Genomic DNA, 11,909 nt, shown 5'->3' with positions numbered 1-11,909 from the left:
AAAAAAAAGAAGATTCAGATTGTTTCTATTTTGAATAACATGTATTGGAATCGATTACCGAAAGCGAATCGAAAGTCTCGTCTGGTTGAAGTTAGTTATATTTCTGATAGAGGTTTTGTCATTAACATTGTGCTTGGAAAAATAAGAGTATTAGTCCATGGTACTGGTTTAAAAATATAAGAAATCTAACATTAAAAGGTTAATTCGTGTCAAATACGTTTAAAATAGGTTATGTGTTGTTTACTTGAATAGTCAGACGTGATATTATTTTGAATTTATTTTTTTGTTATACAAGAGTCGATTGAAAAGTAATATTCGTATCAACCAAATAATTTTTACGTAGTAAGAAGTGACATTATTCAAAAAATTTGGATTTAGGAAGTTTATGTGATATATTTGTGAATAATTACAGGTTTGACCTCTTTATTTTATTACACAGGAGCTAATTTGAAAATAATGTTTGTATTAAAGTGTTGAAAAGTAATAAAATACGTATTTTTTTGGAAAATAGTGAATTTAGCATTGGAAGAAATTTTTATGAATGGAAACCATCAAAACTTAAAATTTTTTAAATTATTCCCTGAAAATGGAAAGGATAAAATAAAACTACTAAATATTTAATTATATTTTATGTATAACGCTAATTATTTTTTCTTTTTTGGAGCGTTTTCGAGCCCCTTGATATATTTCTTTGGCACTTTGTATTTATCTAAAAAAAATTTCTAATTATGAAAACAAAATACGTTCGATCACAAAAGAATCACCTGTTAATAGATTATAAACAAAAAGTACTTGATTCCCTTGGACTAAAAGTTGATCACACTTTTTACCAGGTGGTCGACTTATACTCGTACTCGCAGCTACACCATGTTGACATTCTTTTGCAAAATCAGTAACTCTGATACCAAATAATTCCAAATTATCGATAAGAGTCACCTTTTTATTACCAGAACGCACTTTAACAAACAAATCAATATAATGTCTTACGCCCCTCGTAAAACACAAAAAAATTGAAACGTCAATTGTTGCATTAAAAGTTGGGTTAAATTATTTGTCTATGAAAAACGAATTGAAAGAGAATATATACAGGGTGGTGACAAAATCAAATTAAAATAATTGTGAGGTTATGTTAACGTTTATATTATATATATACCTGAAACGGAAAGTGTAATCGGCGATATTTTCCCTTTCCCTTGAATTTCCTCGTTGCCGGATTTTACCTTATAACAATTTTTCATTGCGGAACAAATTTTTTCTATAGCTTCTTCCCAAGCTACAGGATGTTCGGTTTTACAAATTTTCGCTAATACTTCATTGGGATTAACCAGTCTAAAACCAAATCGAAATTTACGAAATATTTAAGGGAAAAAAGCCGAAATGCACACACCTATTATTATCTTCGTTTTGTAAATTATGTTCTTTTACGTATTTAGTTAGAAATTTACGCACTTCGGTCAATTGTATTATATCGCCTTTTCTGAAATAAAATTTTTTTCTCGATCTATTTGCTTTCGATTCGAATCTAACCCTTACCTATATCCCTCAAATAACGATGTCACAGGCTCTGTGACAACAAAAGATTCGATAATATTTGTATGTGACGATGATTCAGTTTCAGATTCTTTTTTTGGTCTGTTTTCGGGGGGTATATAAAAAGCCTGACATTTCGGGTGATCTTTATTTATAAACGTTATCGTTTCGACGCCAGATTTAACTTCTTTCACTATAATAAGTCCATCCTAGAAATTTAAATCTTACATACCTTTTTAAAACGACACTACCCTGTATATATTGTTTAGTGAGTCATAAATCTAACGTTTCAACGTTTTCCAGTCGTTTATAGGTTATATTGGTAAAAAAAGGATATTTAAACGTTGCCAAGCTTTGAAATTAGTAATTAGATTCGTGAAATTGAAAAATTAGGTTATGTGAAACTAGCAGTTAATACGAGCTAAAAAACGATAGAAAATCCAACATTTTATTGTCTCTTGAGACATTTATATCATTATAAAAGTAGGAAGTTGATTGTGAACAACGTTGCAAAGCTTGGAATTCAGTATTTAGATTCAAGAAATGAAAAAAATTGCATTATGTTAAACTAGCGATTTAATACGATTCAATTAAAAAATATATAGAAGCAAGTCGATATTTTATAGCATTTTGAGACAATTTTATACAGTATGAATTTAAATTTAAACAACGTTGCCAGAATTCCAAAATGGCAATTCCTCAGTTTTATCCCTTTACAAAAATATTTTGGTATAAAAATATTTCGTTAATTTCGATATAAACACAAAGAAATTGAAATAACTACGATTTTTCCAATATTTTCTATATCTAAATTAAAATTCAGTAAATTTGATAAAATTTATTCATAAAAACGTGAAATATATACTTACATCGGCCATTTTCTTCAAGAATGGTTTCAATTTCTTATAAGAAGTCTTCTTGATATCCAAATTCTTACCTGAGGGACATATAGGGAGCATATTCAATTTAAAAAAATTTGAGGTTAAAACCGGCAAATTTACGTCCTTGGAATACTTGATAGCGCCCAAAAAACAATGCATTAAAAGTTCGTCCATATCATCTAACAAATCTTTACCAGATTCATTTTCTATAATTTCAACATCTCCACGATTTTCATCATTTTTATTGTTAATTTTTTCATTAGTACCGAGAGCAGGAAAATCGTCTTCGTCATTATTCAATTGAAGCCATTTGGGAGCTCCGAAATTGGGTAAAGGTAATTTCGGCATACCTTCCAAAGTACACAAATGATCACCATAAAAATGATGTATTATTACACACTTCCCCTTACAATTCGCTAATAACATAGCTCCCGAACTTTGACTAGCCACACCGACTGCAACGGCCGCTATATTATTCAATAAATTAACATACACGACATCGTTTTCACAAATATTCCCATATTTTGGTAATCCCGTTTGCACGTTAGGAGTAACGACACCTAATGAAAGTACATAAAAAATCCTACTTTTTATACTTTAAATAAACTTACCTGGTAACATAAGATCGGCCCCGGATGTTATAAAATCCATTACTTGCAAATGTGTCGTGAAGGCGTAAATAATCTCGGGAAATTTCCATAACAGAAACACAGTGGGAAATAATTTGCTGTCTAATTCGAAAAATATTGGTCGTTTTTGCACTGTATAAACATTTAACACTATATCGTTATGAGTTACTACTTTTAAAATATTTAGAGGTTCTTTTTTTGGTAGTAATTCGTTAACATCGTTTTCTGTTAAGTTCGGAAAAGCTTTAAAAATTGAATCTCTAAAATTCCTCCTGGAATATAACGTATGAAAAGTAGCAATTTATTTAAATATTGATAAAATTACCTTTCTGTGCCTTTAGTTTGAGTATTACTTTTTACTTTAATCGGTTTTTTAAACATGTTGCAATTTTGAATAATACAAAAAGACGTAGATATAACCTTACAAATATTTTCGTTCTTCTTTTGAATCTTTTTTGGTCTAAGGCTTGAAATCTAATTCATCCACCTCCCCGCAAGGGAATGAAAATTTGTCCCTTTAATTTTATTGTTTCTATTATATTTCCAAATAAAAGAATTTCAAGAATAAACAAATTAAATTTTAAAGCTTATCTATGGTTACAAGTATAAGGTAGTGACGATTAAAAAAAAGAAGAATAAAAATGACATAAAGTTTGACAATTGACTGCCAACATAACAAAATAAATTTTGTGATTATTATAAGTGTAATTTATATGAAAATTTCTTTTTTTTTAGTATTATTTAATACAAACTAATAAATATGGTAAGTGAAAAAGTTTATTTTGTATTTATTATTTTTTAACTAGTTTGTTAATTTTTTATTATCTATTTAAATAACACCTGAATACTGTCACACCCATTTTATTAGTTGCCTCTTTGGCCGATTTCTCAAAACTAAATATATTTATCAATTAAAAAATAGTAAAATAAACATTTTCTTGATAAAAATAATGAAATTCGTCAGTTATTTCATTAAAGCTATTTAAAATTTAAATATAAAACGGGGTTTTGATTCTGATTATGAAGTAGCTTATCTTAAATGTTAGATTAAACTAGCGATTATTTTATGACTCATTTGAAGTTTACATTATTTTTCAAATTTTATATCAGCATTTGTATACATGTATATTAGTATATGTATGTAAATTTAAAAGAAATCAACGTTTTTATTAAAAAAAATATATGTCTGAATCATTTTTCAAATTTATTATCGGGGATCGATCATTTTTAGGGAGACCAATTTGACTGTGCACTAGATTTGATGAGGCGTTTACCACCTCAACAAATTGAAAAAAATTTAAGTGATTTAATAGATTTAGTGCCAAGTTTATGTGAAGATTTATTATCATCAGTAGATCAACCTTTAAAAATTGCAAAAGACAAGGAAACTGGGAAAGATTATTTATTGTGCGATTATAATAGAGACGGAGATTCCTACAGGTATTTAATTGATTTTAATATGTATTACTGTCTGATTTATGATCATTAATTGTTATTAAAGATCTCCTTGGTCCAATACGTATAATCCACCGTTAGAAGATGGTTCAATGCCGTCAGAACGTTTGAGAAAATTAGAAATAAATGCCAACAGGGCTTTTGATCAATACAGGGAAATGTATTTCGAAGGAGGTGTATCATCTGTGTATTTTTGGGATTTAGATCACGGATTTGCTGGTAATACCTGTTTTCTACACATTATATTGATTTTTTTAAATAATTTCCATTATAAACAGGTGTTATTCTCATTAAAAAGACCGGGGACGGTAGTAAAAAGATTAAAGGTTGTTGGGATTCTTTACACGTGGTCGAAGTACAAGAAAAAGGCTCCGGAAGAAACTCTCATTACAAAATGACTTCGACTGCTATGTTATGGCTTCAAACCAATAAACAAGGTTCCGGTACCATGAATTTAGGAGGCAGTCTAACACGACAGGTAATAATTACCTTTTCTAATGAAATTATTCCACTTGCAGGATTTTTTTATTTACTTAGATCGAACAGGATGCGGCGGTGAACGAGATCAATCCTCACATCGCCAATATCGGGAGGATGGTTGAAGATATGGAAAATAAGATCCGTAATACTTTAAACGAAATTTATTTCAGTAAAACCAAGGATATCGTCAATAGTTTACGATCAGTGCAGCCTTTGACTGAGAGTCGTCAACAACAGGCGCTTAAACAAGATTTAGCGGCGGCGCTTCAACGTCGACAAAACAAAAACGAAAACTGATGGATATGTGTCACTGAGAATTGTTTAAGTAATGGCGAAACCGAATTACAATATGATACCAGGCGGGGTGATTGAAAAAACAATAGATTTTATTTGATACCCTGTATATACATTTTTTTCACGGCAGTACTTATATTAATATTTATTTATTTGTTCCAAAAGATGGCATCTGTAAATTTTTTTAGTGTGTTTTTGGCTCCTGAATCTTGTTTTAAGCGATTTTTTCACCTAATTATACAGTGAAACAATAATCGGTTGTACTAGTGAAAAAAGCAGTTTTAGAAGTTGATCAAGTGCTGTGGGGCTCCTATATTGGCATTGTGTGATCTTAATTCATGTTTCAGATCAATTCCGAAATTTTTTTAGTGTCTTTTTTGGCTTTTAAGTCTTATTTTTGCAGTTTTAGAAGCTAATAAAGTACAGAGGGATACCTATTAGCATCTTAAATTATATTTCGAACGATTTAATAATTTGTTTTGGATTATTTTTGGCTTTGAAGTGTTTCGAAATGGTTTCTTTAAAAATTTCCTGCTCTGGATCTATAATTGCTAAAATGGAGATAACTATCATATCTGCATCTTTTATTAAAATATATGCTAAAAAATATTTGCTTGTCTTTTGGAATAAATGAAGTGATTTTTTTTAAATAATTGCCAAAAAAAAGGAAAAAATGTGTTGCTTAATAATTATCGGCTTTCTTGCAAATTTTTATCCAAACTTTGAAAACTGCAACAATATTTTGTTGAAAATCTTATTTAATTACATTTATTTATATATTTAATTATAACATAATTTTTTTCACTTGAGTAGAGTATTTTTATGGAGCTCAATGTTTTCCTATTGTTATAATGTAAATTTCTATTGAAAAAATACATTTTTATATTAAATTGTCTCTTTATTTACATGTCCTTTACTATTCAGTCTTGTTTTTATTCCTTGGTATTCAGTAACCAAATAACACTTGGTATTATCAATATTAATGTCCCGAGTGCATGTCAAATTGTCGATAATTTAATTTTCTCGAGTGCGCGAATGCGCACGAGAGGAAATTATGAGACAATTTGACATGCACGAGAGGGCATTTTGGTAGACTATTTCCTGAGAAAAATTTAATTTAAAATAAACTTAATTCTTAATAAACTTAAAATTTGTTATTCTTTAAATTATAATAACAAGTGGTGGAAGCAGCATAGAAACACCATCGTCGGCCTCCAGTAAAGTTGTATATTCTAATTGCATTTTCAATAATTGTTCCTTTTCTTAAAATATAAAATTAAAACCAAATGATGTTTATTAATCCTAGACGAAAATTTGGCACTAGTGCAAATTATCGATAATTTGCACTAGTGCAGTATTATCGCTGAAATTTGATCGTTGCTAGGTAAACATAAAATATTACAGCTTTTTGGTTGGCTTAAATTTTTCGAAGGAAATAGTCATTCTAATAAATAAAATCTTAACCTACCAAGAATTACAAATATCAGTAGATAATATGTCTCATATAAAAGAAGAATTATAAATTCGAAAAGAAGATTGACGTTTACAATATTAACTTTTAAATCATTAACTTACTAATAAATTCACAGATAATTTCAAATGCACAATAATTGCTATTTTATCTTTAATTAATAATAGAAAGTGAAATTAGTATGTAATTTCAAGAGTCATCGGAGCAATGTGCGATACCATAAATATGACACATAAATTACTTGGTAAAACTGATTGTCTATGTTCTATCTCTAAAAAAGAAGATAGGAAGTATTTTGACAAGGCACCTTATTCCTAAATATTTTCCCTGTAGAAACATTCCATATTCTAATGAAGATTTTAATTATTATCTTTGAATACACGAATAGGAATTAAATAGTTTATTCTTCGATACAAAGCAAATAATTAAATATTCTTTTGCTAATTAAAACAGCGTTGTCATATCTCGAATTTATTTTAATGTGTAACACAATTGAAATAAAAACAGTAATGTTGAAAATTGTGGAAGAAACTACACAATATGTCAAATAATATTATTTATGAAAGAAATAGTACTGACTAATAATTATTTTATTTTAAACAAAATTCTTATCAGAAACTTGGCAATGTTGTAAAAAGAAAATAACAGCATTCCATTGATAATTCTGAGATTCATATATATGTAATCAACGTGTTTGAATAACAATTAAATATAATAATATAATTTTTCTGTATCAAGCTTTATATTTCAATATTTTTCCTTACGTTTGCATTTTTGAAAGACATTTGCGTCTTTAAAAAAACTATAGATATTAAATATGTAGGTGAAATCATTACTCGTGTATTACAGAAAATCATATTGGCAACAGTGGTATGGAGTGGAGAACAAGCTTAACCAAATGCGAATTAAAATTTTGAGTGACGATGTGGAGTTTTCATTTTGATCTTAGCGTGAGTTAAAATTTAGTCAAGTATCTGTCAAAATGATCAAATTTCACAAAAATTTATTTACATTTAACTGGCAAGCTGATGGATTTGTTGTTATAGCTGATTAGGTAAATTTGGTATCTAAATTTATTTTTTGTTATTGTGTGCTCGTGATTTCGTTTTTTTTTGGTCACAGTTTACTTTTATAAGTGTCAGTCAACACTGTAGTTGTTATTTTCGGTTTTTTCAGTACTAACAATGTGGTGTGCGGTAAAAACGTGTAAAAATATAAAAAGGTTTAAGTCTTAAGGTGAGTTATGTGATAACTATATTCATTTGCACATACTGGTAAAATTACACTGATTAAAATTAAATTGCCAACTACACTTTGTAAAATGCATACAATCTAGTTATTACACTTTTCTACACAGTTTTTTTGTACAAGTGTATGTTCACTCATTTTATCTATTGTTTATTTTGATACTTTTAATAGTGTTTCAAAATATCACAATTTTTATGCAATTTCAGAGCTAGAGTCTCTAGATAATCGTATTTTCAAATTTTCCGCGGTAATTAAAACCAAAATTGAAGCTTATGGTATTAGTTCATTCCCACATGTTGACGTTTATCCTCCCCTCCATATCACTGGTTGGTAATTCTTTTATATCAGTCTACAACGTTGCCAGATTTATTGTTTTCCCGTTTGTCATTATTTATTTACTTTTATATTATTATTTGTTTGTGAACTATCATAAAACGTTTTGCAGTGTTTATTTATTATGTCAAAATTATTCTATTTTAAATTCATTATTCTTATTTTCTATTGATTGAATTGTACATCACAAATATCATTTCAACTCGAGATAAATTGTGGCAACAATGTGAAACAACATCTGTCAAATTACATATTTTGAAACTTATTGTGGAATACACTGAAAAAAAGTGAATTAAAAGTATGTCAAATAGAAATAATTATTTTATTGAATAACAAAATTTAATTGCAAAATATATCACATTCTTCAAGTGACATGTCATCTTCGTTTAAAGTTCTCTGTAAGCCCCTAGCCCAAACAGGCGGTAATGTAGCAAAAGTTAAATAACCTGTATGACCAGGTAAACTTAAAGGTGGAACAGAAGCAACGACTCTTGATGTTTCCCTCTCTTTTTTACCTTCTTCTGTTCCTTTTTTTTCCGTTTTAACAAAATCTAAATTAATAATAGGAATGGATCTTTGCTGCACTGAAAATTGTGTTTGTAAAACTTCCATTGTTTGTATCTCCTTAAATCCAACCAAATCATTAAAAACCTTTATTAATAATTAAAAAAAAACGTTACCTGGAATCCTAATTTCAATAATACAAGACAACTTTTTTGAACCTGTTCTATACATGGAGAAAACGAACACAATCGTCCTCCAGTTGTTTTAATACTTTTCAATGCATGCGATATAGCAAACCAAGGATGTGGTAGGTCTAAAAACACAGCATCTGCTTTACCGTCTAAATGTCCCCCAAACCCATTTTCACACACGTCTCTATGTTGAACTGTGACATATTCAGAAAAACCGTGATTTGAAAATTCTTCTGTAGCAGTTTTCACTCTATCTTCGTGAAAATCGAATGTATATAGATGTCCATGTGGCTTCACGGCTCTAATTAAAGCGTGCGATAAAGATCCACTTCCTGTACCGCTTTCGATAACTACGCTATCAGGGGTTAATTCTAATTGCAACACGATCATACTTATATCCGGCGTGTATATAATTTGCGTTCGATGGGGTAATGTAATAGTCCATAATTCAGGTGTAGGTTGTAAAACGTAACCCCAACCTTTGCTTAACATTACCTTAGTACCGAAATATTTACCAATGAGGTCCACGCATTTCAAAGCTCCGTAATTCGTTTGGAATACGTTATCAACTAGTATTCCTTTTTTATTAATAATTTTAGATTGAGCTTTTACCGAATATATTTGTGTTATTGTAAGATACAAGATAACTGAATCACCTTCTTTAATTACGTCTCTATAACCATTAAAACTCATTTTATTCAATTATTTCTCTTTAAAATTTAGTTTTGTCTCTTCTTCTTTTTTAGTTTATTTCCTTTAATTTTCCACGAGTTTAGAGTTGTAGCTACGTATACAAGATAACGGGTGCACCTAGTAACGAAATGTTACACATGAATATACACCTCTGTCCGAGACTTGACGTTTACGAACGTATGTAAAAAAGATGATTCAATTTTCTAACCTTATTATATTATTATTTAAATGTTAGAATTACAAGATTTACGTGATTTTTCAATTACAAATTGGTATGAGACATTCAAAGACATTACAGTTAAGACTATAATTCTGGATTTACCGGAACAGTTGTTGAAAACAATTCAAAAAGAAGATATACAAGATTCAGATGAAGATAATGAAATTGTCGTCGATGAAAAACTACCTGTTGAATTTCTTCAAGATTTTAAAAATGCGTTAAATGTTTTTGATAATAATGCGTTCGTGAAAAATAATTGGCACGCGCCTGTAGATGCGAGGATGTTTAGTTTTGGGAATTATTTAAAAGTGGTAAATCTGGATGATGTAATAACGTATTTTACGAGTTCTAGTCGAATTCAAGAAGATTTTTCAATTGTTACGAACATTCCGTTTTGTATAGCTTTAAGAAAATGGATCAGTATTCATCCTGCAGCTGAATTTCGATGCATTGTTATCAACAATGTCCTACGAGGAATAACTCCCAGAGATTGGCCGACTTTTTATGCCCATTTCAAAGAAGAAGGACCACAGATTATCGATGAATTGACGAATTTTTTCAACGACAATATAAAACTCAGGTTTTTACGTAAACATTTTGTGTTTGATGTAATTTTTCAATATCCTGATAAGCCATATATCATTGATTTCGAACCACTGAATTCCAAGACCAATTTGTACGCATTTAGTTGGAAGGAAATTCAACCTCTTATAAACAAAGATAATCCTGATGATGTAGCACCTGTTTTCAGATACCTCGAAACTGATATAGGAATTATCACTAAAACTGATGCTTTAAATATGTTAACAAGATGTAATTGAAATATTTGCAGTGAATAAAAAGTTTTAACAAATTATTTATTGTGAATCCTCAACTTTCTTGTGAGTAAATAGTTTAATAAAAATTTCTACCTAATGAAAAGTAGTGTTTTTCGTACATGGAAAAATTAAGGTTAAATTTACTATTGGTAAGTTTGTTGTTTGCACTTTACTAATTAGATGAATTATTCGTAATTTAAAGAACGTGACTGCTTTTTAATACATTTAAATATAAAAATATAAATAAATGTATAAAAGTTTGAACATTCTAGAATACCTGAGTTTGACATATCGGCCTTTTTGTCTAAGATATAAACAAAAGATTCAAGTTTGATTTATAAACTATTAAGTTCGCGCTGGAAAGTTTTCGACTTTCTTTGTTTTTATTAGCTGACCCTATTTGAACTACTGTCATTTCACAAAACCACAAAATATTGTTCATATTTAGACAATTCATTTACATTGCAAAAAAAATCTTGTCTGTTTCAAGTTTCAGAATTGCTGCTATGTATGCATGATCATATGACTTGGATACCTGTTTTCATTGGCTATCTACCAGCACAAACACGAGCTTAGAAGTTTATAAACCGGAATGTGACGTAACGGCCGCCATATTGTCACTTTCCAAACAAAATTTGTGATATAATGTGTGCTTTTTAAAGTTATTTAAAAAGTGTTTAATTAGTTTTCTGTTTTATAAGATGGTAATGTGTTTTGTGTCAGAAGGTATTTTTTCGAAGAATTTATCAAAACAAAATACGAAAAAATCACTAACATATACGATCATGAAAGCAGTTAAAACTTTGGAAAGTAATCCCAACATGCCCTAACATGGTGGTGTGTGACGTCAAGACTCCTGTAGTATTCGATTGTTAAAATGTGTAGGTATTTTGTGTTTTATGCTTTTTTTGCCTTTATCTGGATAAAATTGAATATTATGTGAATTTAAACGTTGATGTGAAGTGCCATGCCATGAGATATTTATAGAAAACAGTTTCTAAATAAGGTAAGATAATTGTAGTACTTTCAAATATTTATTTAAATTTATGCTTTTCTACTTGTTTTGTTTTTCTTTTGGTCAAAACGGTAAGAAATAAAAAAAAGTTAAACTTTATCGCTGAGTACGCGATAAATAATTTACAATACAAAAATGAGCCATTTT

The 11,909-nt window shown here is 29.1% G+C and overlaps 4 protein-coding genes across 4 annotated transcripts; 2 read left to right on the top strand and 2 right to left on the bottom strand.

Annotated features, from left to right (window-relative positions):
- Positions 1–614: 614 nt before the first annotated feature.
- On the bottom strand, positions 615–3,647 carry LOC130894236 (eukaryotic translation initiation factor 2D). The gene is made up of 8 exons (XM_057800894.1): positions 3,366–3,647; positions 3,023–3,312; positions 2,400–2,971; positions 1,534–1,739; positions 1,388–1,477; positions 1,154–1,329; positions 765–956; positions 615–709 (listed from the first exon to the last, which is right to left on the bottom strand). The coding sequence occupies exons 1-8, from the start codon at positions 3,419–3,421 to the stop codon at positions 645–647; spliced, it is 1,647 nt and encodes a 548-aa protein (XP_057656877.1). The 5' UTR covers positions 3,422–3,647; the 3' UTR covers positions 615–644.
- Positions 3,648–3,683: 36 nt separating this feature from the next.
- LOC130894231 (F-actin-capping protein subunit beta) lies at positions 3,684–6,159 on the top strand. Its single transcript, XM_057800889.1, has 5 exons — positions 3,684–3,803; positions 4,272–4,480; positions 4,542–4,714; positions 4,774–4,973; positions 5,033–6,159. Exons 1-5 carry the CDS (start codon positions 3,801–3,803, stop codon positions 5,270–5,272), a joined length of 825 nt encoding a protein of 274 aa, XP_057656872.1. The 5' UTR covers positions 3,684–3,800; the 3' UTR covers positions 5,273–6,159.
- Positions 6,160–8,629: 2,470 nt separating this feature from the next.
- On the bottom strand, positions 8,630–9,810 carry LOC130894230 (tRNA (adenine(58)-N(1))-methyltransferase catalytic subunit TRMT61A). The gene is made up of 2 exons (XM_057800888.1): positions 9,002–9,810; positions 8,630–8,945 (listed from the first exon to the last, which is right to left on the bottom strand). Exons 1-2 carry the CDS (start codon positions 9,707–9,709, stop codon positions 8,661–8,663), a joined length of 993 nt encoding a protein of 330 aa, XP_057656871.1. The 5' UTR covers positions 9,710–9,810; the 3' UTR covers positions 8,630–8,660.
- Positions 9,798–10,850, top strand: LOC130894233 (cell division cycle protein 123 homolog). The gene has a single exon (XM_057800890.1). The coding sequence runs from the start codon at positions 9,938–9,940 to the stop codon at positions 10,748–10,750; it is 813 nt and encodes a 270-aa protein (XP_057656873.1). The 5' UTR covers positions 9,798–9,937; the 3' UTR covers positions 10,751–10,850.
- The last annotated feature ends 1,059 nt before the right edge of the window (positions 10,851–11,909 follow it).

This window comes from Diorhabda carinulata, chromosome 5, assembly GCF_026250575.1.
Source record: "Diorhabda carinulata isolate Delta chromosome 5, icDioCari1.1, whole genome shotgun sequence".
NCBI classification, from domain to species: Eukaryota; Metazoa; Arthropoda; class Insecta; order Coleoptera; family Chrysomelidae; genus Diorhabda; species Diorhabda carinulata.
This window is presented reverse-complemented; position numbering and strand designations above follow the sequence as displayed.